Consider the following 27,914-nt stretch of genomic DNA (forward strand, 5'->3'; position numbering starts at 1 on the left):
GATAATGTGCTGTTACCAAGACAAATCCCTGGGAGAGTCTTCAAAAGTATTTGGCTCTGGTCAGCCCGATACTGATCAAAAACAGGTCTTTTGATAAAAATGGAGGAAAAAATTTACAGTGAGATGAAGTCCAAAGGGAAGCACACACACTCAGAAGTGTTTGTTACCTCTCCCCTGCCCCTCCAAAAACACATGTAAGGAATAAATGGAAAGGTCCTGGTGGTGGCAACCGTTATTTGGTGGTCTGGTGACCAGGCGGCAAGAAGCAATATTACAAAGTTTAGAAGACACAACACAACCTCATGGGGCCAGAGGACATGAGGAGAGAACCAGTGACTGGACAGGTACAGTACCAAAACAGAACACCTTGGGTCAGTGCTACGAGGGATCTGCACTCAAGTCTAACAGCGATCCCATCCAGGCAACCTCACTGAGGCCGAAAGAACAGTTCCTCAGAACCAGCGTCTGCAGTGTACATGAAGGTCGGAGCCAGGACAGTCCTGAGGGGGATGGCCTTCCCAAAGGATACTGTACTTGCCAATCACAAGAGCAACAGAAATGACAGACAGATCCCTAGGGTACGGATTCCTACTGCTGGGGTTCGCTGGCTCAGAGTAACAGGTCACTTTAAGTGCCCTTGGGAGGGGTCCATTTTAAACAGCTTGGATCCATGGTTTTATTGGAGTTGGATCTTTTGGCCTCTTTGGCTATCCACTCATCAATCAGGTCCTGAGGGAGAACAATGGGAAAAATTATTATATAAATTCAACCGAAGTATCTTTATATGTGGGTTCCTAAATGACTGTAGGCAAAGAAGAAATCAACAAAGGTTTCATAATACACTAAGGTGTGAAACAGGTGTTAAAAAAACTGTCTTTTGATTTACATAATGCTTTCCTACCTAATCCGTTTCTTCCTACGAGGCTCTCAGTCAGACCAGAAAACCATTATTCATCTTCCCCTATTATATGTTATGAGTCAACTTAAAATTTAAAACATTTCAAGTCGGCATGAGTTGAGATGGCATTTGTGAAAAGAATTTAAAACCGCTCCCGCAAGCCCTGGAGTTTACGAAGATACCCCTGCACAGATGGGCGGTCTCCTCCGATCTAAGAAAATCACCCAGAATCAGCACAGAAGGACAGCTGTGCAACATAAAGCCGCTTAGCTGGCGCTGCGTACCCTTCTGTCGTCCGAATGTAAGACAGGAGCTGACCAAAGCTTCTGATAAGGATAAGGCAGGAGACAAGCCTAACGAGACCATGGAAAAGGTACAGGTGGTCAGGCTCCTTTAAGGGAAGGTTACCGTTAAGGTGTGGAGGCCCCACAGGATATTCAGCAACGAGCAAGAGGCTGACAGAAACTTTACCTGTCTCTTCAAAACGAGGTGTTTTCCTTTCCAGTACTTGAGCATCTGAAGGGCTTGCAGAGTGCTGACAATGTCCACGGGATTCACAGCTGTCTCCTGGCTAATTTCTGAAACAGAAGAGCTACTGAGAACTTGGCCAAAATGCAGACCCCCACCACCCCCTACCAAGGCCCCCTTTCCCTTGAAGGAAATCTAGAGGACTCCAAATGTTTGGAATCTTCACTACTCAATCCAACCTGTTCAGAAAAAGTTTACAAAGCAATCACTTGACTGGTTCAAACAGCTACAGAAGACAGCAAAAACCTACTTTGGCCCCTACAGAAATCAGGTCAAAGACAGACCAAACTAAATTCTTCCACCCTTGCATAAATATACAGGGATGTTAGAAGTCCCTGTGTGTGCCAAAAGACTTGAAGTTTTTCTTCTTTCTTGACTTTTGTTGAGAATTAAAGTGTTAGCAACCTGAGACTTGAGAAACCAAATCATATAACCAGTCCCAAGGGCCAACTGCTCTGGAATCCTTAGGTACCTTTAGTGAGGGGCCCATATTCAGCGGGCCACTCTCACATTCGGAGGAAACACAGAATGGGGCATTATCTTTGCAGGTTACAAAGCATGAACAGGGCCAAGAGGAGTCAGAATATTCAGCAAACATCTTGGGTAACAACCATTCTCTAAGAGTCAAAAACCAACCTTTGATAGAAATCTCTTTGCCTTGGAAATTATGCAGGTAACGAAGAAGCACTTCTTTCCAGTAACTGCGATAGCTTATGAGCCCTAGATCTGAGAGTGGACGTTCTGGGGAGCCAACTTTTTCTTCCACTTTGGAAAGCAAGTAACCTGCCAGGGAAACAGAGACACTGTATCTCATCTTATGAGCAAAGAACAATGTACCAACATAGAAAAAGATTTAAGCAGTAGAATCTGCTTTGCACTATCAGTTAGGGTCCAGTCATTTAATGCAACACTATGTGGCTACTGTCTAGTAGGCTGCCTTTGTGTAAACAAAAGGGGGAGAATGCATACCTGCATTTACTTATAATAGACATTAAAAACTCTGGAAGGCTTCACAAGGAACTTTTCAATGGTTACCTGTTACTCTGTGTTAAGAACAGGGTAGATGGGAACAGAGATGGGAAGCCATTTCACTATACAGCTTTTAATCTTTTTCAAAATTTTGAACTTTTAAGAATGGATTATTTCAGTACCACCTATGAAATATTTGAGGGGGTGGGGGAGGTGACATGACCTAAACCTTACAAAGTCTCTAGTTTTAACATCTAAACATTAACTTTCAACACAATGGGATGCAGTCAGCAAAATTCATATTCTGGGAAATGCTACTGGATAACCAACCTGCTTTCTTCAACAAACATATAGCAAAGAAAAAGAAAAAGGAAAAAAAAAAAAAAAAAAAAAAAAAGAGCGATGGAGCAGGAACTTTTAGATTAAAACTGATTTACAAGCTTCATCTATCAATCCCAGTATCAGTTCTATCTGGATTTGAGTAAAAATAGTTTGAAAAAAAAAAAAGAACAAAATCACAAAATCAGGAAAATCTGAAACTATAATTTATATTAAGGATTTTTTTTAGGTAATGGACTTTGTTCTTTTAGAGACAGTAAAATAATTGAGGGTGGGAGTATAGGTAAACAAGATTGGCTATAAAATGGTAATCATCACAAGGGGTTGATTATACTATTATGCTACTTTTGTGTACGTCTGAAAGTTTCCACAAAGTTCAATTTATAAAAGAGGTATTACCTATCCAAAGATATACAATGCCCTCCACCCCTCAGCGGATTATGCCATTTACTGATTCATCTCTTCCCAGGTGGCTTAAATAGAAAGGTTTGGAAAGCTAATTCTAAGAACTCTAATTCTGATGAAACTATGTCATATTATAATGAACGTGAAATAAAATACAGTTGAACCTCATTATTTACAGAAGTTATGTTATACAAAGTCACAGAGAACACTGGATTAGCGAACACTGAACTATTGCTTCTAGGGAAAATAGAGGGTCAGATTCCTGTGAGCCTCTCACACTTTCTTCACCCATCAATACATAACCACGTTTTATGTGTTTAAAAACACCTATTTAATATACATTGTTGTGGGTTTTTAAAAATTTTTTAAATATATATATATATTCGTTTTCATATTCTTTTTCATTAAAGGTTATTACAACATATTGAATATAGTTCCATGTGCTATATAGAACACATTTTTTTATCTATTTTTTACATATAGTGGTTAACATTTGCAAGTCTCAAACTCCCAAATGTATCCCTTCCCACTCCTCTTTCCCCCAGTAACCGTAATATTGTTCACCATGTCTGTGAGTCTGTTTCCACACTGTTGTTGATTCATTAACACTGAATTGACAGCCAACAGCACAATAACCTACGCCTGAATGACAGCTGGCCAAAACACCTATTTCCTCTGTAAGGCACATCATAGCCTTCGTCGACAGCACTTTAGCTCAACGCTTAGGGGCCATTTAAAATAGCAACAAAAAGCACAAAAATAAGAACATGGCACTAACAGACTGAAGAGGATACCTGCTTAAACAAAGAGGGCCAAAACAAGGAGTCTTGCTTAACCTCATCTGGGAATGTGTAGTGACCTTTTTTTACTGCCTTGCTCACGTTCGTTGATTTGGGGGTTGCAGATAAACTTTAGTTAAGGAGGTAAATCCCCAAATACAGATTCCAAGATTAATGAGACCCAAAGCCTCTATCAGGTATCCGGATCGCCTCCAGACAATTCCTTACAAGACTAAAATTCCTAACACCCAGGAACAAATTCGAAGCCTTACACATCTATGTGCTGTTCATAAATCTTAAACTGGGATAACCCTGAAGAGCTTACTTCACTATCCTCCATATCTCCCACTGTTAGGTACCAACTCAGGGTCCTGTATTCATTCGCATGTTCAACTGATGATCAGGCCAAGTGACAATCAGGTTTTCTCCACTTACTCATTCACTTAATACCAGTGTACTCCCACTACATGCCAGGAACTGCAGAGATCGTAGGACAAAAAGACAAATGACAATATTCACGTGGTCCCTGCTTGTGGAGCTTATGACTCTGCTGTTTCACTTACTGAAATCAATGAGCATCTTGCCATAGCCCTGTCTCATGTACTGAGGCATGGTAAGGATACAGGACACATTGTAGTTGAGGAATGAATTCTTTTCCTAAAATCAAGAGCAAACAGATAAGCAGGTCATGAGAATACGGAACCAAAGGTGTCAGCAGTCCCACACATACAAAATAAGGATTCTTATAAAATATATGCCAACTAGGCCTGGGAAGTGGCTGTCAGGCTCACAGTTGTTTCACCCACACCCTTTACGATGGCCAAAGCCGTGAATCCCAGGGTTTCCCTAGCTCTGGGACCTCCAGTCTCATTTGAAGAGGGTTGACTCTGTTTCTTTAGTCACAGAACAAGGCAAGAAGGTTTAGAATGCTGAGTCAGCCTAGGGCACCCATCTCTAAAAACAGTATTTCGAAAACGGGCTGCCGACTGGAGAAGAGAGGAATCCAAAAAGTAAGCCCCCATTCTGCAAGGGGGTGAAAACTCAGTTAAATCACATATCATACAATTTCATTTACGTGAAATATCCACAACAGGCAAACTTCTAGAGACAGTAGGAATGGGACGGATTGAGTGGAAATGGGGAATGACTACTTATGGGTATGGGGTTTCTTATTGGGGTTAACAAAAATTGATTGTGGCAACTGTACAGTGGTTGCACAACTCTGTGACTCAACTAAAAACCACTAAATGAGTGAATTGTATGGCATGTGAATTATACTTCTAAACAGTTGTTATAGTAAAAAAAAATCATATGCAAAATCTGGCCTTGAGTCTTTGAAGGCACAGTAGCATTATGACTGAAGGAGTCCAGCTTAAAAAACAGGCAAAAGGAATATATTCCTGGTTTGAAGCTAGTAACATAGAGAAGAGCAAAGCCAGGAGAGCTGGCCTGACGACAAGACATGGGACTGTGGGTTAGCAGGCAGGGCCCTGGCCAGTAATTAATAGACAGCTTCAACCCACAAGTCCAGAATGAGTAAACCAGCTTTTAATAAAGAACTGCACATTTTCATTAAATAATCTTTGATATGTGGCTTTCTCCCCTCAACCCCCTACTGCCCTTTAAAGGAAGGGCTGTCACCACTGCCCAGGGAACTGCCTCTTTCTGTCAGTGATTTGAGTCCCCATGTGCCAACATCAATCACCCTGCTCTGGTCATCAGCTTCTTAATCTCCACATCCTGCTGACCTTGGAAAAATATCCAATCAGGTGACAACCAGTGTTGTCTGCTTCAGTCATAACATAGAACAGGAAGGGTTCCACATCATAATATAATGTCTTGTGGTCCAGAAAAAGCTTGGCCAACAGGCACAGGTTTTGGCAGTAGATCTGGAAGCAGAGAAACAGAGTTTAAGCGTGGGTCAGTGATTCTTAAACTTCTCAGATAAAGGCCTAAAGAGCATACCATTATTGTTAATGAGGCAGAAATGGTATATTTTGGCCAATAGAAGAGTTCTATCTTCTTTACAAGGTGAGACAGATATAAAACAAATTGCTTCTGAAACCTGTGAATGTACAACACTCCCACCCCTTTTTCTGATGTCACCACTTTACCTTGTTTTTCTTGCCATCCACTTCAAACACAGAGATTGAACCTTTGCGATATATCTCATCGCCGGGTGGGTGTTTCCACACACACTTGGCCTGCAAGAGAATGGAATCCACATCAGGGAAACAAATCTTCCCTGTAGGACCGCTGCTCAAAGGCGAAAATGAATCATGGGTCGAATCTGGTTAGCTGAGATGGACAGCTCAATGTACAGAAAAACAGATTTTTTTTTCCCCAGTGAACCAAATAAAGGCTTCTAAAGTCACTGCAATGTATTTATGGTATTTTCATAGCAGTTTGGAACAAGTTTTCTGGATTATATTCTGGCACTGTTCCAACTCAAGAGATTAAAATCATCTACTATGTAAAAGCAAGACAAATAAAAAATACCCTTAGCTTATTATACAATGTCTTGTGCCAACAGGAAATTCTTAAGCAGCTTATTTCCAGCAGCTTAGAGTTGCTAAGTAAAGGTACTCTCACCTTTACCAATAACTTCTCGTTACCACCTAAACCATTACGGTCTTCTTTTTTTCAGATTAGAAAAAAAGGCCCAGTGATAAAAACCATGCCCTTTCTCCAAGGGTTTCCTTTGTTATACTATAAAGAAATAGGAGCAAGGCCTTCTGTGGCTTAGGAAAAAAAAAAGGCAAGGCAGCCTGGTTTAGTAGCAGGAAGCTGGGTGGGGGGAACTTGGCCACAAGGGGGCACAAGTCACCCCTTTTCTCACCCTCAACTGCCAATGGATTTAATGCAGCCGGGAACTCCTTGCTGTAAATACGTGACTTCCTGAAAGGTTTCGTGTAAATACGTTTTAAAGTATCACTTTAAAAGTATGTTTATAGAGCATTTTCTATTAAATTTTATTGTGACTCTTTTTGGTCAACTCAAGGATCATGCCTCAATTTGTGTTTTTTTTTTTTCACTGAAGTTTACAATTTTTTTAATTGAAGTTTACAATGTGTCAATTTCTGGTGTACAGCATGTTTCAGTCATACAAACACAAACATATACTCCTTTTCATATTTTTTTTTATTATAGATTACTACAAGACATTAAATACAGTTCCCTGTCTACACAGTATAAATTTATCTATTTTATATATAGTAGTTAGTATCTGCAAATCTTGAACTCCCAATTTAGCCCTTCCCATCCCCTTTCCCCTCTGGTAACCATAAGTTTGTTTTGTATCTTTGAGTCTGTTTCCGTTTCGTAAATAAGTTCATTTGCGTCTCTTTTTTAGATTCCACATATAAGTGATATCACATGGTGTATTTCTTTCTCTTTCTGGCTTACTTCACTTAGAATTGGTGATCTCCAGATCCATCCAGGTTGCTGTAAATGGCATTATTTTACTCTTTATGTCATGCCCCAATTTGTCACACTTAAATCCAAATATTCACTAATTGGGACTGCTTCAAGAAAGCTTCACCTATAGTTAGTTTGTTCGTATCTCCACCCCTCTACTCATGCTGGCTCTTTCCAACAATAAGCAAACTAACAACTATTATTTGTTTAGAAACAGAAGCCAAACTGTTGACCAAATGGCCAAAGAAAGCCCATTTCTGTGAGTATGCCTAAAGCAACAGGAATCTCAAGAGGTATGCATTAACAGGTTTTTATTTCCTGAAATTCAATTTTTGTAACTCACAGAACAATTGTAGAGAGCCTCAAATATTCATAATGTTTGTTTACTTGATCCACAGATTAATCTAGACCTTTGTTTTCTCTCCCTACTAGTACTATTTCTTATCTTTTGGCTACTTTGTTGGTTAGTGCCAATAAATAAACAAAAACAAAAATGAAGAAAAAGGGCATAAATGGTAAGCAGGTCACATCAATAAAAATACCAGTCTTTCACAAAGCAAACTGTATTTTAGTTTACCTCCACGATCAGGGAGACCAGTCCCCACCCGTCACCCACCCCCCCTCCAGCATTCCTCCCCATCTAGTCTAGTGTGAGTGTCGTGTGGAGTCTAGAGGACTTAGTTCACAGTGGCAGTCTGGGCCACAGCATTACAGACCACATATTCGAGTCAGGAAGACAAAAGAGCAGTTATCACCAAACTGGGGAGAAGAGTATTATGAGAGAAATCATAGGACTGTGATGTAGATACTCAGCGTGTGGAAATCTGGGAAATAAAGACGGAAGGGGAAGCAAAAAGAGACCCAAAAAGGCCTCAGAGCCACAACTACACTGTGACTATGGGAACAAGAAAAAAGAAAGCTTTCCTTGTCTGACAGACTTGTCCCCCGACAAGACTTCCCCATCCCTGCTCCATGGCAGAAATTTTCTTTAAGACCTCATTCCACAACCAGGGAAAGAAAAATGGCTTAAAGCTGCAAAATACCTAGTAAGCGTATCTAGTAAACAATAAAATCAGGTTCAAATCTTTATTCCTATTTTAACAGGAAGACTGCTCAGAAACCAAAAGCATCAAGCAACTCAAGGAAAAGGCTGACCCAAGGACCCATTCTGTTAATTTCATAATCTGTCTCCCCTAAATAAGTGTTCACTCAACACACATTTATTGCTATGTATAGAAAGGTGAGTCATCCTGTCCCAGCTCTGTCTAATGAATTCTAGCTAATGAAGACCATTTATTTTCATCTGGCTTGAGACACAGAGAAACTGCAGGCAAAGGTAACCCATATCCCAAGGAAGAACTAGAGAAGAGCAGGCACCAAGAAAGAAAGACAGGGAGATAAGTATGACAGGATGTGGTTAAGGGCCACCCAGCACCAGCCTTGCCACAGGCTATGTAAACCCGCCCTTCAACTTTCTATGCCTTCATCCCACTTCTGTGGATCACTGAGAGATACTTACATACATGTCAGAATCTTGAGATCCTGTAGCTTATCGTGACCATGCTCATGGATCCCAGACAACTTACCATGTGCCGGCGGAGTATTGTTTGGCTCTTCATATATTTTAAACAGAATTCACACATGTAGAGACGCCCCAGTCGTGCATATTCTTCAGGATAGGGAGAATGGTACCAAGTATCAAGCTCATAGCGACCAAAAGCAATTGTCTTAATCATGTTGCTCCCCTCTGTGATTTGACCTTGCAGCCTTAACTTTTCCTATTGTAGAGAATAAGTCAAATCAAAGGACGATTAGAATTGATCATCTTTGTTGCTGTAAGCTGTGTGCAGGCCAACATACTAGGCTATGGGGGGAAAAAAATCAGGTTTGGCTTTTAACTCATGAGAAACTTACATTGAAGAGGTCTTACAGGGGCATGAGTAACCAGGAAGGCTCATAGAAAACGTACTGTGTACGCTGCCTAGAGCACAGATCTCAACAAGAGAGTGGCTTTTCTCTGCTCCCTACCATACTCTGGGCCTCCTCTCTTGAACATCACAACAAATCCTTGGTAAAATTTTATTTTTTATCAGCCTGAACCAAACTGAATGATAAAAGGCGATCTACCACAAATACAAACTCCCTACACCTTTACAAAACATTCTAAAACTAAACAAAAGATCCTCTAGAATGTGCTTTATGTATCTGTAGGAGCCTTTATAAAGCTGTGTGGATTGTTGTAACATACACCCAGCAAGGTCACCCTCAAATCGGGTCCTTAAAAAAATATTTCTCGGGGTGGGTATAACTTAAGTGGTAGAGAGCATGCTTAGCTTGCCTGAGGTTCTGGGTTAATCCCCAGAACCGCCTCTAAGAATAAACCTAGTTACATACCCCTACCAAAAAAAAAAAAAAAAAAATTCTGAAACATGTATGATGCTTTAATTCTGGAAACTTAAAGTAGAAAATATTTTTGGATACCTGTCCCCACTCAGTAGCAATGAGCTGACTTTGGAAATAATTCTGAAGCATAACCAGGTGGAGAGTTGTGAAAAGCTGGCCTATGAAATGCTCTCTGTTCCAGGATAAGACAGAGAAAACCCGCAGTAGCAGCCTAGCCCAGCCATGGGCAGCTATCAATCCCCACTCTCTATAAAACTTTCAACAAGTCTATTTGAGAATTTTCAAATAAAGTATTGATATAATTTTTCTTTTTACAAAGGAAGGTAAGATTCACTTTACAAACTAAGTTTCCCTGAACACATTATATTCACTAAATCAGAGGTACACTCAATCACAATTTTCTTAAAACGAAGCAGCAGAAAATTCTGCGTAGTGTGTAGTGTAGCAAAACTAAATACTAACTAACTGTAAATAAAAAACAGAAGGGAAAACCATCTTAATGTACATAGATAAAGCTTGGCTGTGTCAAACAATAATTCTAAAATATCTGACAACAACCTTTTCCATTATTCCCCACGGTTCCTTTTATAGCTGTAATGAAGGACTGAGACAACCCTGCAGAGGGGAGTTTCTGTTTAGGTTAAGAGAACAGAGAGGCGTATCTTCCAGTCCAGATGTTCTCGGAATTGTGAATTTCCCAGCTGAGTCTTAGGGGCACCAACTGTTTTATCCAGCTAACCACCTCCACCAAACAGGTCCTTCCAGGAGTTGAGATGGGGAGAGAAAACTTTAAGGGATCAGGGAAGGGAGGAGAGGTAATTAATTTTAAATATGAATGGGATGGAAGACAGTTTCAAAGGAGGATAGCTGGGGGGAGGGGAAAGAGCCAAGCAGCAAGGTACATTTAATCCCCATCAAACTAACTGCTTAATCATTTTCTTGGCAGTTCCAAGTGCCCCTCACAAGTGGTCCTCAGCTTGGAGGTTTTAATACTCACCAAATCCTCTGAAGCCCGAGCTTGTGCTCTCCGGAAAAGATCCAAGTCATACTCGCTAGTCAGGTTTTCCAAGAGAGGTTCCCGAGTATTCCCATAGGTCTGCCTGTGTTCCTAGGAAAATAACCAGAGCGTCATACTCTCTGCTTCTAAGAACTTAATCTATTTCATTTCAATGGATGCCAACTAGAGGGCCAAGAATAACCATAAGCTATTATTTAGTGCCTACTATTTGCCAGGTATTATTAGGCACTAGGATTGAGCACAATACATATTATTTATCAGACAAGATAATTCCAGAAGACACCCACTACCCACCCTAGTGAATCTGGAAAGAAAATGCTCTCACAACCTCTCCAAAAGGGAGTTTCATTCTTCAGAACTCTATGCCTCAATTTCTTCCTTGTGACAGGACAAATGAATAAAATATACAAACCCAAAGGCACTACCAATTCCTAGAATCCTGAGATCTACTAAAAACACACTTAAAAACACAACCTAATAAAACCCAGAATCCCTAAGCCTTTGAGTCTAAGATTTTGTACTGAAAGTAAAATCTGCAGGTAGGAAGGGGAAGTTGGACTAAGCAGTCTTTTGTAAACTCTTTCGCTTGAATTCCTGCACCTGCCATTATACACAGTCTGTCAAAGGCACTGTAATGCTCCCCCTTTAAAACTCCAGCCCCAAGTGCACAGGAAAAAAAGGCTAGCCTCTTTGAGAAATGTTTAACTAAATATTAAGCAAGAACAAAAGAGGGAATAATCATAGAAAATTAGAAGTGTAAAAATAATTCAGTTTTAAGTATCAGATCTTACCATGGCAGTCACTACACTAGTGTCCTTTCACAGAAAAGAAATTCTACAGGGGAAACGTCCCTTTTAAACCTTTGATTCTAGCCCTTCCCCCTGCATCCTAGGCTCCACCTCCTACCCAGAGAATAGAAGATAATGGTTGTTAAGAGAAGTGGATGGCTCATCCCAGAATGAACACTGTAGACTTCACATACGTATTAGCATATGAAGAAACCATTCACCAGCACCTTTATCCGCACTAAAACTTCTTCTGGTTAATCTGGGCCCAGCTGATGAATATCTTCTTTGAGCTTGAGCTCATTCATTAGACTTGGGCTCTAAGTATTATTTCCTCCAGCTTCACGAAACTTTTTTTTTTTAAAGCTTTAAAAAATCCTATTCAGCGTTTTTACCAGGAAGGTTCAGTCTAAATCACCTAGCCTGAAATACTGGGGAGCAGTTGTTTGTAAGGTAAATTTCAGGAGTTTTTACTTCAGACATTCTTTCTACCTGTATGGTTCTGGGAAAATTACCTCTCTAAATCTCAGTTTCCTATCTATAAAATAGTTGAAATGCCATCCATTTTTGTTACAAAAATTATGTAAGCAACATGACCAGAGCGGCTACCGAGCACATAAGCACTCAATATAATAGTATTATCTTATTATTACCCTCTACCTGATTTGTAGATAAAAACACTAAACAAGACAGAGCAGAAGTATACATGCTTCAACCCTACAGCACACTTCTAGAGCCCCCCACCCCCACCCTCAACCCAACAAGTCTGCAGTAGGTGTTTGGCTACAAACACCCCACAACCTCCAAACGTCTCACACTGGTCCATCTCCATTTATTTATAAGTTTATCATTTTTAAGACAGTGATGACTACCACAAAAGCAAATACATAAGTTTGTCACAGTCTTACTGAAAACATGCTGTCTTAAGTATTCACGAACCATACTTTTAATAATCTATTCTAATGACTAAATAAGCAAAGATTCCAACTCCATGAAAAATAAAAATATGTACCAGAAAAAGATGCCAAAATGTTAACAGTGGTTTATCTCTTGGAGGGTGATTTCTATTGGAATTTTTCTTCTCTATATTTTTGGTATTTTCAATAGTAAATACTTATGAATATAATTTATAATAAATCTTTACTTAAAAATTAAATTTCATGCAAATTTTTTAAAATTCTATTTATTTATTTTAATTTTTTCTTGGAGGGGGGAGGTAAATTATGCAAAAATTTTTTTAAAGAATTTTTAATGAAACAAGGAAATCAGTTCATGATATGTAAATTAAAACACAGAATTAAAAGCTGTACTTGACTATTTTTCCTTACATGGACATCTCCAATATCATGATATTTTTTCAAGCAGGTAAATTTAACCCTTTAAACCTAAAGTGAGGTTTAAAAATTTGAGGACTGAATTTTTTTTCCATCTAAATTCTAACAGTTTTTTGTTTTTCAAGACTCTCCCAGTTCCATTCTTAATGGGGAATTATATGTAGTGAATTCTAACTGCCAGAGGGGAGTCTATTTACTTACAGAGGATACTGAATGGCAAATGTGAAAAGCAGAAACTTAGTGACTAAAAGGAATCAAATGATAGCAAGAGTTCATGCTAATTAAATATTTAACTTTTTCTCACCATATATTTCTCTTTCTGTTCTTTGCTCAGCCCAGAATTTCTCTTCTTCCTGAGTTCAGCAACCTTTTCCTTATATCGCAACTGCCTCTCTGTTGGTGCCTAAAAAGAAAAAGGAAGAAAATTGAGAAGCTATCTTGAAAACTCATTATGTAATTAACTTTTCTAAAGGAAAGTAAGACACACTAAAAAGGAGGGGAGATGGGGGCAGGGAATGCCAGATGTGCTACAGCCACCCTGTGAATACTATGGTAATTTAAAAAATTCCACATGGGGTTCCCTCATCACCTAGACCACAACCTTGTCAGTTAATATGCATTCAGAAAATGTATTTATTTTAATATTAATCTAAACAGAATATAAGTTAAGGATGGAAGCAACAGGAATAAAATAAAGATCAGTTCAGTTCAATAAGCATTTACTGAATGTTTACTGTTTTCCAAGTACTGATACAAAAATGAATAAAAAATTTTGAAGTGAGTAAGAACAGAACCAAAGACAGACAACAAAGAAAAGTGTAGCTACCACTTACAGAGTGCTTATTACCAGCCAAGCACTGGGGACAGGTATTTTACATGCATAATTTAGCTGACCACCCTGCCAGGTAGGTATTATTCATTCCTTTTCATTAACAAGGAAATAAAGTTTAGGGAGGTTAGCTGACCTGCCCAAGACCACACAGCTAGAGTAAGAGAATCGCAGTATTCAAATCCAGATCTGTTTGGCTCCAAAGTCAAACTTCTCCCTCATCACCGTGCCTCCTCTGCTATCCACTTATAATCTAACCACAAAAACAGACATCCATATGATGAGCTATGTATATATAATATTTGACAAATTCTAAACTAACATTCTGAGAACATTACAAACAGGAATACATGAGGAAGAAATTCATTAATGGTAGAAGATTTAGGAAGAATTCCTACAACAGCTGAGAGTTACACAAGGCCTTGAAAGATAAACACAATCTGTTCTTCGTATAGCTATAGAGTTGTAGGCAGAAAAACAGCAAGAGAAAAGACCAAAGGTATTCAGACGGGGACAAGGAATTAAGTGTAATTAACTGGCATGAATGTTTAGAGAGGCAGAAAGATTAGGGCAAAGCAGCATCTTGGAATCCAAGGGAAAAGAGAAGTAGATGAAAAATGACATAATCAAGTGTTAAATGCTAAGGAAAAGTCACTGGTGACGTTGGAAACACGCCAGCTGAGTGGAGGGGCTTGAATGTAAATTACAATGTGTTCAAAAGTGGATGCAAGATGAAGAAATAGAGCAGCAAGTATAAACTTTCAAATAATCAAGATTACCTATTATCTATTATTATTATTATTATTGTAGATAGCATGATTCCTTCATTTATGAGTTAGAAGTTTTGTTTCTTGAAAATTTCCTATTTGGAAAACAAGTATGATTTCTAGGTTTAAGACTGAAGACCAGTTATTCAGTCAGACCATACCACACGATATAAGAGGCATGGATATACCTAAAGACCATTATGGGGCAGAGGGGATCCAAGAGACTTGGCTCTCAAACTATGATCGGCCAGAGCTTTAACAAGGCCCGTACCTGGTGCCTGGTTGCATGCCTGTTGTTGTCATCTTGCCTGTGGGACAGCATCCTTTCTTCTATCTGCTTATCCCGGCTCTGTGCTCTCACCTGCAACCATCAACAATGTCAATAAATCCACCTGCTTCTAAGACTATGTTTACTTAAGGCATAAGAACACAACAGTAATCCCTTGGATTTACATTGTATTTTCACTTTCAAAGGGTCTTCACATTTATTGTCACAATCTCTATAAGAAATAGATACGGCAAGCTTCACATTCTGTTTTCCTACCCATTAACTGAGAATCAGAAGTGAAATAATTACAGCTAAATGGTGGTCAAGATAAGATTTTAAGTCTGATGACTCTGAGCCTCTGTACTCTTTCCACTATACAATGGTTAAGAAACAGTGTGAGGAAGTGCAAAAACAGAGTAAAGAAGTACAAAGAAAAGGTTAGATACTTGGGGTCAGGTCAAGTCTACAGGTAAACTTAACTGCAGTTATGACCTTGGACAAATCACGTTAGCTCTCCGAGTCTCAGTTTCATCTTCTGGGAAGTGAGGACTCATATCCAACTCCCTCTCTAACAACAACACTAAAACGCAACATGGTCAGAACAGAGTGACTGACCCACAATAGGCTCTGCCTCAAATCTCCCCTATGGCAATAAACAGCAACTATTTTTAAACAACTGATCAAGTCAAAAACCTGAGAATCCTTGATTCTCCTCTTTCTCACACCTCACATCAAATTCGCCAGCTAGTCTATCACGCCACTCCCCTCCAAAACATATCCTAAATCCATCCAATTCTTACTATCTCCACTGATACAACACTAGTCCAGGCCATCATCTACGGCCTGAACTTCAGAGCAGCCTTCCAGCTAGTCCACCCTGTGGCAACTCTTGCCCCCTCCAGTCCATTCTCCACATACTAGCAAGCTGTGATTTTAAAAAGTATTTATTAAATTATACCATGCCTCTGAATGCTTCACTGCCATCAGAACAACAGGTCCTTTATGATCTGGATTCTGCTTCTTCCTTTTCCATTACATTCCAGCCACACCGGCCTACTTTCCGTCCTTCAAACCCAACCATTTATGCCCACCTCACAGCCGGTGTGCCTGCTCACCCTTCTACTGAGGATCCATGACTCAGATAAGATGTCTTTCTTAACAACCCGAGCAATAGCAGTGCCGCACCATCACCCGCAAAACGGTCACTCTCTCTTGAGTCTTTTTGTTCCTCACAGCATTTATCACTAAACAAAATTCTTACTTATTAAATTTACATATTCATTTTTGCCTCTCCCCATGAGAAAGTAGCTCACTGAATGCAATCTTTTGTCTCATTCAGAGAGAATCCTTAGATACCTGGAACAGTGTTCAGCACATGCAGTCACAGAATTCTACGATTAAACAAAAATGGTGACATCACTAATTGCAATCATTTACTGGGAAACTCAGAGTAATTCTGTATATGCAAGTAACTGAAAAATCTTGGAGCTTTTAATGTGAGGAATTAGTTTAATCTTTCCATTTAGGATTCTAAATGACATAAAAATGTGTATCTTTCGGAAATTTTCTTGATCCTCCAAGCACATGATCCAGTAGTAAAGATGGATTATGCTGAGCCTGATTCCACTTGTAAAGAAGAGAGCACAAAAGAGGAAAAACTCAGGAAATGCATTCCTTTTTTCAGAATTTTCTTCCTCAAACTGAAAAAATTTTTTCTTCTTTGAAAATAAATGCTTAAGGTAACATGTTCATACTGCTGCAAGCCAACAATTTAAAAAGTTGTACCTTATATGTAAAAGACTTTCATGTAAAAGCATCCACAGTATCAGATTGTTATATTTAGAGACAAGTGGTAAAGGACAACCCTCAAAAAACAGAGGTCACAGTTATTTTCAGAGAAAGAATCACCTACTACTTTGTCAGATTCTGATGCAGATGTTGGAAGAACTGTTCCTGCTTTGATCTGGTCTCACACTAATGGGAAGATAATGGGATGACCTACCACTTTTATACAGAGCAGAAGAAACTGCCTTGCTCATGCAAGAGATTTGGAATGAGAGAAGTAAGAGTAAGTGTCCTCAACCTTAAAGCCCACATAGGCATTGGAAGGATACTACTTTGCTGGAAGACTACACACAACACATAAAGAAATTTTCCACCCTATAGTCTACTTGTAAATAAGAGAACAAATTTCTGAAACGGGAGAATTAATGTTAGTTGTGGAATCCAATTTTTCTTAGGAGGAAACTGGAACTGACAGGAATAAACCTGTTACCCTGGCCTTGTTAGCAAAGTAACAACCACAGAAACAACAATTAATACTTCAGTTTAACCACTTGGATAACCTGTCCAAATACTACCCAAGCAATCCATTTTATGAATAACAATTTCAACTCTTGCTTCCCCATAATGAGTATTTTGGTTCCTCCTTGGTTGCAACAACCCATACAGAAACATACAAAATAGGATCTTAGATTTCACTTCTAAATCCATTATTTCAAAATGCCAAAAATTATTTAGAACTGTATTTTTCAAGAATGTGAAGTAAGAATTAGCCAAGAGTCAGTGTGATTGAGAGTAACAAAAAGGAAAAGTATTCCATTGAAATAGCCAGAGAAAGAGAAAAAGAATTATGAAAAACTTTTTAAAAGCCAAGTGTCTTTAAAGATTTATAAGAAGGGAATCTAATGCATAAACATTGAAGCCACATATTTACGTAAGTTATTCGTTACTGGAAAAGGTCCCTAGCAATCTTTGAAGATAACTTTCAATGGAAAATATCAATGCACTTAGAGGGTGAAGTTCTAAATATTCCATAGATAATCTCTTTATGAATTTCTCTTAACTCAATATATACAATAATCTTTTATTTGACCGTTTAATTTATTTTTAAAAACAGTTGTTTCTTATCATGTTTCCTCCAAGTAAGAAGAAAAAGGACCTTGCCCATTCTGTTCACACCGTGTCCCCACTGTTTAGCAAAGTGCCTGGCAAATGGTAAGCACTCAATAAGTATATGTTGATAAGTGAGAATACAATTACCTTGCACTCATCAGCAGAGAGGTTATGATAGAGCGGGCATCCTGAGATGGAGAAATGTCTCTCGTGCTTTCCTGTAAGGTGTCCTGTTACAGGAGGACAAAACTTAATCTCAAGATGAAAGACAGTAATACTTCCCCCTAAAATAGATCTTTTTTTTGCTGTATCATTTTTACCAAGTATATGATCACAGGTAATCACATCACATCAAAGATAAGCACTGTTAGGGTCATACTGCACCCACAAGAAACTCTCTTCTCTCACCAGGTTGGATTTGGCAATCTCTGAACATACTCGCATATCTTCAATACAAATGTAGTCCCTTCTTCCCTAACGATGTATTTCTCAAATTCCAAAATGTCATAAACCCATAAGTTTATTTAAAAAACACAAAATTATAAGCAAGAACATTTTCTTTTGGTGGAATTTATCTTTCCTATATTAAATTGATCAAGTCATATGTACAATAAGCGTACTTTCCTTTCTATTACCCATTATCCAATCTGAATTGAACTTTTTCCAATAATCAAAAGAAACTTATGAAAAATGGAGAAGGAAATGGACTTTTCTATCATATAAGGAAACATACTTTGATAATTTGGGGCCAAACTGAATACATTCTTTTTTTTTTTTTTTCTTTTTTGGAGGAGTGGCCGATTTTGTTTAAAGATTGTTCTTCTATAATCAAACTTCTATTTTATTATCTATTTATAAAACAGATAATCAAATTTTTAAACAGGCAGTTCTCACAAGGCCCTCTTAAGAGAGGAAAATGTTAGGAGTAACAACACAGAAAGCTCATTTTATCTAAAGGGGTATCTCTTCATTTTTCTATTTTTCATGTGGTTTGTGAAAATACGCAGGGAACCAAAAATCCTTTTTATAGGTCTCTTCAGTCAAAAGATTTTATAAAACACTAAGATCAAGAGGGATGGTGAGACAATGCTGATGAGATAAAAAGATAAATTAGCAAAGCTAAATTGCAAATCTACAAAAATCTTTTTCTTTCATGGAAAAAGAAACATTTGATTTGGGATAAAGGGGACTTTAAAAGGGATTTAAAAATTATACAAGATTTATCACGTAAGCTTTAAAACAGTCCAAGTATTGGAAGAGAGGGGAATTAATATATGATACGCAGGACGCAATTTCTCCAGGATTCTATTATTAAAAATGTAATCTTAGAGATACACATATTTATCTTAGACACAAAAAACTACCCTCACTGATCAAACACTATGTACCAAATGTAAAGTGTCACTGTTATAGCAAAACTTTCAGATATTATGTACCTATAACTTCAGAGCAAATTATTCAAGTTACATCTTATTTTATAATACGTAAACTAAAACAAATCTAATGTGTCTAAATTTAAAGTTTAAAAATGATAGTTGTTCTGTTGAGCTAGCAATTCGACTGCTATGAATTTATCCAACCAATTTTCTAGAAAGACACAAAAACACATACATATAAGGCTATTCATTACAGTATTGTTCAGAGTAGCTACAAATGAGAAACAATCTAAATGTCAATAAATAGGGGGCAATTTAAGTAATTTCTGAACTATCAATATAATGGAATTCTCTATATCCTTTAAACAGATGGACCTCTGAGTGCTAATAATGGTAAGATATCTAAGATGTCAAACCAACAATTGTATATTTTCTTTTTTATAAGTAACAACAAAAAAGAAATATATGTACATACACATGTCTTCTTATATAAGTATAGGAACTTACTAGAAGCATTCATAACAACTACCAATAGTAGTTTTATATCTGGGGCATGGTTTGGGGGATATGAGTGAAGGAGAACTTTTATTTAGCACTCAAGACCTCCTATAGGGTTTCAATTTTTCACAAGCACATAAGACTTTCATACCAAAATTACCAAAAAAAAAAAAAAAAAAAGATTGTTCCGCATAAGACAAAGAGTAGAACGGGATCAAGAATAATTTTGGAACCTTAGGTTCATTCATACTTTTCAAACTATGCCAGAACATTAAAACCAAAAGTCAAAAAAAACTTTCCTGTGATGCAACAGATTTCTATTTACCCTCTGGTCTACCACATTAAGGGTGCCAAGACCTGGGCATAAACAGCAAATAATCAGGCCCCAACTGTAACCTCATCTCCTCCTCCCCATTCTGGTCTATCTGCCCCTGGGCCTATTGGCCTCTAAGTACTATTCCTCAAACTGGTTAAACATGCAACACAGTACATAAAAGTAACAACTGAAGGATGCAGGGATAGTGACTAGCAGAGCTGAGGAAAGCTCCTTCTCTTGCCTGTGGCAAGGAGATCACCTTACCCTCTTCAAGTATATTAGCTCTCTCTTATCCTAAATGTCTATGTGATATTGTCTATTCTTTGTTTTTCATTATTTATCCCAAGGAAATTGATTTAGGCCTAAAACAAGTATCTTGAGTAACAACTGGTATGGCGTTGGGGGGAACGTTTGCTTTATTTATGCATTTTGATGGGTTGAAATTACCTGAGAAACCGCTCCTAAACTCAGTAAAGGATCCAAATAAATAAAATACTAGGGAAAATGTATTGGTGTTCTGCAAAGCAGCAATGTACTCTATTCTACCTTTTTTCTGAAACTGGTGGCCACATTCAAAGGCTAAATTTCTAGATAGAAAGGCCCTTTATATTCCAATCAGCACCTTCCAACTTCAGACAAACATGCACCCAACATGTGTACCTAAGCTCATTTAAGGCACACAATAAGGTTTAAATCATTACAAGAATCCCTCAGTAAGTGGGAAAAGTTAGCCATTAAAAAAATGAATAAACATAAATGAATGAAACATTCATTTATCTGAGAATACTTATCTAGTTTATACTTATCAAACACAAAGCCGCAAGATCTAAAACCACTGAAGTCGCAAAAGGCCAGGGTCTCATCTGTACTCTTAAGGTTGTCTCTTGACCAAAAAAAAAAAAAAAAACAAACTGTTTTTCTTATTTCCTTAATAGCTATGGCCATACAACCACTATTCACCACCAGCTTATGCTGTTAGTCCTCAGTAAGCTTGGCCGATGCTCCATACAATGAGATATTTAGAGATAACTGGTCTTCTGTTTTATTTTTGCTGGAAAAATGAGAGAATTTTTCACCAGGTAACCCTTCTCAATAAACTGAATGGTGCTTCAGAGCTGATTTCCTTGTAACCAAATATGCCATGGACAATAGACCAAGAAGCAGAAATGCTTTTTATTCAAGCAGGCAATTCATTGATATTCTGAGCAGTGATCACTGAAGAGCCTAAGAAGCCAGGTCGCAACAGAACACTAAACGTTTCTGGGTGATCTTAATTCCAGAGGGAGAGAGAACCATGGAACATGGGGTGTCATGAAGCTGGGGCACACTTACCCAGAGAGTTACAGCCTGGTGTAGGACACTTCATGTTGAAATTATAGCTCTCATGGAAGCGACGGCGCTTGGGGCGGTGAGAGAGATCACTGCCTGAGTCCTTCAGGGACACATCCTTGGCAATGCTCTCATCGTGAGACACATTGGGGCTGGAGATGTCTATATCCGACTCAGAAGAAGGGGCATTTCCAGTTGGCGTTCGAGGTGGAGACTCATCGTGATCGGCTGTATTTTTAGTTTCTAAAGTAAACAAAATTGGTGGAACTCATGAATAGGGTTTATTTTCTTATAAGGTTTATTATATTCAGAAGAGTTTATGGGCTACTCAAGATCCTCTTCCTATAATTTAACCAGTAAATTTTAGCCAGTTATCTGCCACAAAGCTAAATGGAAAATGAAGAGAAACTAATAACATCATTCCTCTTGTGCCAAGTTTAAATTCTGACTAAAATTAAATTTGGGGTTAATGAATACATTTCACTTATTTATGTTTCTCCTAAGCCCCAAATCATGGGTAATCCACAATGGTTGGAAATAAATTTTTAAAACACATTATCATCCCGCTCTCCTTGCAGGAAATACACAAGATGGAAGACAAGTGAAAATGGTTCTTTCTGGATGACACTGAACAGACCTGGTGTAAGAGTGTGAATGGACTTGACTAATTCTAAATCGGTGATGGCAAACCAAATGCCCACCAGGGCTGAGCAAGGCCAGAGAGCTGACTGTCCCTGTCAGAGGATAACTACTATTCAGCGCCAGCCAATTATTATTGTGGGTGAATGGCTGCCTAATGTTCCTAGAGCTTTCCATTTCTTAAAAGAAACTAGTAACTCAGATTTTTATATGAAATCTCTATTTTCAAGTATTGGTAACAAAACTTCTTTTAAAAAGTAAATACTGTGCAAGCAAACCAACTGGCCATGTTGGCAAGCTAGAAGCTCACCAGTCTACAGCCTTCACTCTAAGGCCTCTGCTTTGGGCTGGTGAATCACAACCTCAGTAGCTTACCACTCGGTGTTACTGACGGTCATTCCACCTCAGAAATTCAGAGACAAATGGACTAATAATAAGCATGGTTGTAAGAAAATCTGGTATGAGCTTTCTGCATCTGTGGGGAAGAGGATTCCGGGCCCTTCTGCCTACTGCAAGTCTGATCTAATATACTCTAGCTACTGTGGACCTCAAGAAAACTAAACTACCAAACTGCCCTCAGCAAGACCTAAGAAAGGAATCAGACAGACATCATTCACCGAGCTGAACTTTATCCGTATGAGGCATCTATCTGCAGTGGCTCCAAGTCTCCCTTAGGAGGAAACTGACTAGACCTCTCTATAATGGGTCCAAGTCATACCATACCCACTCACCTCTATCTGAAAAGTCAACCACTTGCTCAGTTTCTGAGCCAGATGAGCGAGTCTGCCGAAGGGGATATTTTTTCGGAGTCACGGGGGCAGGCTGCTGCTGACTACGGGTCACTCTCCTGGTAGAATAAGCAGGCTCCTCCGTGCCAAAAGACTGCAAATTCCGAACGGGGCTGGAATCTGATCCCGATTTTTAGAATAATAAAACAATTAAAGAAAAAAGAAGGAAATCTGTTTTATTTCTCATCAGTGTGATTTATTAGCATATAGGCCCTCCTCTTAGTATTTCACAAAATCCAACAAATCCTTAAAACATCCATTTTACTGAGTTGAATATAAGCAATATAGCATAGAATTAATAATTTAGGCCCTGGAATCAAGACTGAATGTGATTCAATTCCACTTCATCGTACTAACCAGCTATGGCATCTTGGGCAAGTTAATCTCTCCAAGCCTGTTTTCTGATCTATAAAGAAGGGAAAATACTAGTAGCACATTCCTTATACGTTTGTTGTGAGAAATAAATGAGATAATTCATATAATACACTTAATGTGATTCCCTAGATCCTTAAGTCTAGTGCTTCATAAGTATTAGCTACATTCTCTTTCTTCCCTTACTCTAACCCACCAGAAAAGATATTCTACTATTAAACATACAACAAGATACAAATACTTCCTTTGTTTAAGGATGTCTTTTTTCCTCCCTGATTACCCTCTCTGATACCCTGATGCAAAATATTAGATTCATAAACGGTAAGGAAAGAATACAACCTTTAAAATTCTTTTGGATGGAGAAATCTATTCTGAAGCACCTAGCAGCCTTTTTTACAATTCTAATCTGATGACACTTAAAAAAGGAATAAAAGAAATTCAAAGCTAAAATTAAAGCATATTTTAAACAACACAAAATAACCTAATGTGTAAATCTTATAGCTTCTTCACAGAAGAAAACTGAAATTTTCAAACTCTTGTGTAAAAGTTAGCACACAGCTAGGTTTTCAGTTTGTGTATCTCCAGGGGGCTCCATTTACAATGTAGTCTACATTTTGCTTTAGAGAAGGTCACTTACACAGAGCACATTGTGAATGGTTTCCCAGGAGCCGTGCAACTCAGTGGTCATGAAGGAAGTCTAGAGATCATGTAATTCCTAGTTGTTTTCAATATTTACAACCTTCAGGTGTCCAAGGCATGGTTAATTACACGTTCTAAGAATACAATGCCTGTTCCTTTGCATATACTGTACCCTCTGCCTGTAACAACACTTTGCCATGTTTCAACTTGTAAATTCCTACTAGATCCTTTAAGGTTTCCACAATACTCTACGCAAGCTTCTCAGAGCCCTTACCACAGTGCACTATCATATCAGTTCACATCTTGCACTGCACGGCGAGCTCCTTGGGGGCAGGAACTATGATTTCTCTATCATGGTATTCCAGGACACAGCACAGTACCTGAATTACAGTAGCCATTTATCAATATTCCCATTGTGCAACAAAATGAAAAACTTAAAAGTGGAGAAATCAAGGAACAATATCTATACTTCAGCCGAAATGTTAAATTCAAAAATAAAGTTAGGAACAGTTGCTGAGAGAGAATGTTTCCACTTTCTTGCTTAAAAAAAAAAAGTGTTTTTCTCTCATTTTGCAACATGTTCATAACAGCAGTAAGTAAATCCGCACTATTTAAGTGCTCAAAGTGTATTCTATTTTTCTCCCTTAACTTATTATCATCCATTGATCATCGGCTTTCTGTATTAATTACAACTTTCTTTCTTCCCCAGGGAATCCCAGAGTAGAGCCAGAAGGGTCAGGAGTACCCTCCAAATCTTAGCTCAGATGGTTAACTGCACTACAATTGATAGCTGGGTCAACTATTTATATTTATTAACTGTCTATCTGACTATATTACAGAATTAAACATGTTTTTACAAGTATTGGGCCTTCTCCAATAAGTTCAAGAGACTATTTTAAGTCCCTACACCATTCTAACAAAAAGTAAAAAGATAATATTCTCATTTTACTGACAGGGAGACTGTAATCTATAAAAAATTAAATGACTCAAGACAGACATCTGTCACACATTGATTATACCAGACACAGTTCTTTTGGGTCTACAAATTGGACAGCACCCCAAACAGAACCATGGTTAAAGACCTGATACTTCTGCAGTCATTTACTCTACATTTTACCAGTCTGTCAACAACATCAAATCAAGGGACCAGTTTCCACAATGACTAGCACAATAATGTGATGATCAGTCAGCTGTGAGGTGCAGTCAGGAAGGATACTGCCTTTTACCTTGGGAACTCTGGCTTAGCCGGGCTGAGGAGCGGGTGACTCGGGCAGATCGCCGGGATGTGCCATCACTCTCTGAACTGTCTGTGTGCTCAAGATCTGTAGAGAAATCGGAATCTTCGGTTCCATCTGAACTACTGCCTGCATTCCTCTGTAACACCATAGATCCAGACATTAGCACAGAAACATTTACTTTAATTAACACTGGAAATAAAATGAACTATGATGCTGAAAACACCAAGTTCAAACGTAAGAAAGGATTCCACAGCCAACTTCCCTTTATTTAGAGCGTTTAAATGGAACAACCTACAAATAATGTACCTTTATTAAGTAAATGAAGAAAGAGAATTAATTCTTATTTATTATCATTAATTCTGAAACAAGACTATTTGAAGGTCAGTAAGTACCACAAATGGGGAAGTATTCTACTCAAAATAGTCTGGTTGACATAACCATGCACTTATAGAAAATCCAAGGTAATGAGAAAAGTGTTAGTGCTGGACCCCACTTAACTTCAGAGTAGTTTTTGTTCAAAGTCTCCATGAACAGCTATTACGTTTTTAAAAATCACACACTAATTCAAAATACTATGGTCCACAACTCTGATCCCAAAAGAACTTAAGAAGGAAAAGAGTAAAATTCCTCTTTCTTATGTTATCTACCTTTGACATTTCTCCACATGAACGCCAAAAGTACATTAAAAAGAGGGGAGGTTATATAGTTCAGTGGTAGAGGGCATGCTTAGCATGCACGAGGTCCTGGGTTCAATCCCCAGTACTTCTATTAAAAGAAAAGGGGGGCAGGGCAGGGCAGCTTGCAAACGAAGACTCGTAAGTATGCAAAACAGATTTTAAAAAATCACCTTCAATTATTAGCCTCCTGAGGTATGAGTAGCCATAAAAATAACTTTCATCAATTGAGCATTAACACTATACCCTTTACTAAACCACAAAGAGAAATGTATTTGTTTAAAAAAAAAATCCAAAACTTCAAACTACAAGTCCCCTACTCTTTATTCAAAACCCTTAGGACCAGTTGTGTTTAGAATTCATAATTTCTTAGATTTTTTGGAAAGGGAATACTTTGTATATATCCCGCAAATAACACTCTTTCTTCAGCAAAATATATGTCATACTAAAGGAGACACACAATAACTTTAAGTATCCTCAGGACAGTTTAGGACTGGGTTTGCTACCAAATAAGTTACTAAAAAACATACATTTTCCAGAGTTCTCTGTATTTGGGAATTGCAGTACGGGGACTGTGGACCTATTCCAAGGCACCAGTACTATTCCTGATTCTGGTGAGCCTTCATGTAAATACCGCCTACCAATAGGTCATTTTATACGACATTAAAAAGTGTAAACATTTGAAAGCCTCTGTGAAGAGAAAGATTTCTGCAGAAACGAGCAAGAATATCACCCAGCTTTTCAAATATTTCAAGGGTAATTTGTCTAGATAATGAGTGGAGGCCCCAGAGAGAGTCACAGAGAATTGACAGGATGAAATGGGATCTTAAAGGTGCTCTAGTCCAATTACGCAACTATCTGAATCCCTGATCATCTCTGACCATCCCCTCCTGGCTTGACCCTGGAACTCAGCCCTTCTTTCTGGCTTTCACCAATCTACTTGCCATCTTACTCCAGAGCAGGTTTAACCGCTCTCTCACTTCCCTCTCATTAAGCTTTGTATATGTACTGCCAAGTAGAGAACTTACTAGATTCTTGTACAGTTATTTATGTCTGTTCTCATTAGACTCAGATTTCCTTAAGCTAGGGATCATGTCTAATTAATTTCAGAATCCCCAGCAACCAGCATGTAGCAAGCAGTCAATAAACATTTGTTTAACTGAATTAGATTTGTTCTGTAGTCCTGGCTCTGCCATTGCTTAATTCAGGGCACTCCATTTGGCCTGTCCGTTAAGCTGAGAAGAGGACTATAGGTGTCTCTAGGTGATATCATTAAGTCCTATCTAATTCTAAAAAGTTTCTAATTTTTACAAACTGCATTTTCGAGGCGCTGACCAACTAAGCTAGTAAAGGAAAAATAACAGCTTGGATGCAACAAGCCAGAGTAGGATCCCTCGGGAGTGGGCGCTGGTTCTCCATCACCCAGTCTTCTGCTTTGTTGTGTCCCCCTCCGGGAAAGGAAGGGTGCTCCAAAACCCCGCCTCTTCTCCTATCAGCATCACCAGACGGTAGGGCGGGGATTCGTGCCACCCAATCGCAGCCCCGCTAAACCGCGCCCCCACAGGACAGACTTCCAAGCCTAGCCAATCAAGAGAAGAGGGATCGTTCTCTACAGCCAGTCGGCGAGCGGTAGGGCCGGGCCCAGACACCGCCCCCACACGCGGGGAGGTGACCGTTGAGCCCAAATGGGCGGTGTCACCAGCCAATCAATATGCTCCCAGACGTTTCAGCGGCCAATTAACGAGAAGAACGCCTCCGAGCCAGGCAAGCAGAGGGCGGGAATAGTTGCAAGCATAGGCCGAGGCCAGGGTCGGGCCCACATTTTTCTGTTGGGTATGGACAGAGGAGAGGGTTGCTGAGCTAGGTTTGGGGGAGCGAGAAGTTGGAACCCGACCACTATGAGGCGTGGCCAACTGCGTCACGTTGCTCAATCGACTGTCGTTAGAAACCCGCCATCCCTCCTGTGCCGTTCCTCTCACCTTCCTTCGCGGCATTGCCGGCGGCTGCGGCCCGACGGTTCCGATTCGGGCAGCGGCGGCAGCAGCAGTAGGAACGGTGGCTCCGGCGGGCTCCGTGGCGGCCTCTGTAGCAGTCCCAATCCTGCGGACGATCCCAAGTGCCTCCTGCTTCACAGCGTCTAGAGCCTTCTGCGCAGGCGCCGCGGGCTGAGGCGCTTTTTCCTCCACTTCCGGCTGGGGCTCGCGTCACCTGACGTTATGGGCCAGAGAGGGTGCTGGGAGGTTCCCTCCTCTGATGAGGGCAGTGAACGCCATTTTGGAGTTGGGCAGAAAGCGGCATCGATGGTGAAAACTGGAGCCAGCCATTTTTAGTTAGGGAGTGGGTAGCCATTTGTAGAAGTGGGTAGCCATTCCTGTTTGGGGCAGAAGCCTGACAGTTGAAGTCAATGGTTC

General features: G+C 39.2%; 1 protein-coding gene across 2 annotated transcripts; it reads right to left on the reverse strand.

Annotated features, from left to right (window-relative positions):
- Positions 1–144: 144 nt before the first annotated feature.
- Positions 145–27,672, reverse strand: KAT7 (lysine acetyltransferase 7). Of its 2 annotated transcripts, XM_010949221.3 has the most exons (15): positions 27,483–27,672; positions 24,818–24,965; positions 22,524–22,700; positions 21,157–21,396; positions 17,782–17,864; positions 14,743–14,832; positions 13,180–13,278; positions 10,736–10,846; positions 8,922–9,113; positions 6,033–6,122; positions 5,667–5,807; positions 4,482–4,575; positions 2,063–2,209; positions 1,370–1,476; positions 145–729 (listed from the first exon to the last, which is right to left on the reverse strand). In XM_010949221.3, exons 1-15 carry the CDS (start codon positions 27,495–27,497, stop codon positions 628–630), a joined length of 1,836 nt encoding a protein of 611 aa, XP_010947523.1. In that variant the 5' UTR covers positions 27,498–27,672; the 3' UTR covers positions 145–627. The 2 variants fall into 2 exon arrangements, with proteins under 2 accessions (XP_010947523.1, XP_010947531.1); XM_010949229.3 differs by lacking the exon at positions 14,743–14,832.
- Between the last annotated feature and the right edge of the window lie 242 nt (positions 27,673–27,914).

The sequence above is a fragment of the Camelus bactrianus genome, chromosome 16 (genome assembly GCF_048773025.1).
Source record: "Camelus bactrianus isolate YW-2024 breed Bactrian camel chromosome 16, ASM4877302v1, whole genome shotgun sequence".
NCBI lineage: Eukaryota > Metazoa > Chordata > Mammalia > Artiodactyla > Camelidae > Camelus > Camelus bactrianus.

What these genes read in the sequence shown, in the direction of transcription:
- KAT7 (XM_010949221.3), bottom strand. An exon ending in ACCAGGCTGTAACTCTCTGG is followed by an intron (nt 17,865 to 21,156) that starts GTAAGTGTGCCC and finishes CTCCTGTAACAG; the next exon opens with GACACCTTACAGGAAAGCAC. An exon ending in GGCATGCAACCAGGCACCAG is followed by an intron (nt 13,279 to 14,742) that starts GTACGGGCCTTG and finishes TTTTCTTTTTAG; the next exon opens with GCACCAACAGAGAGGCAGTT.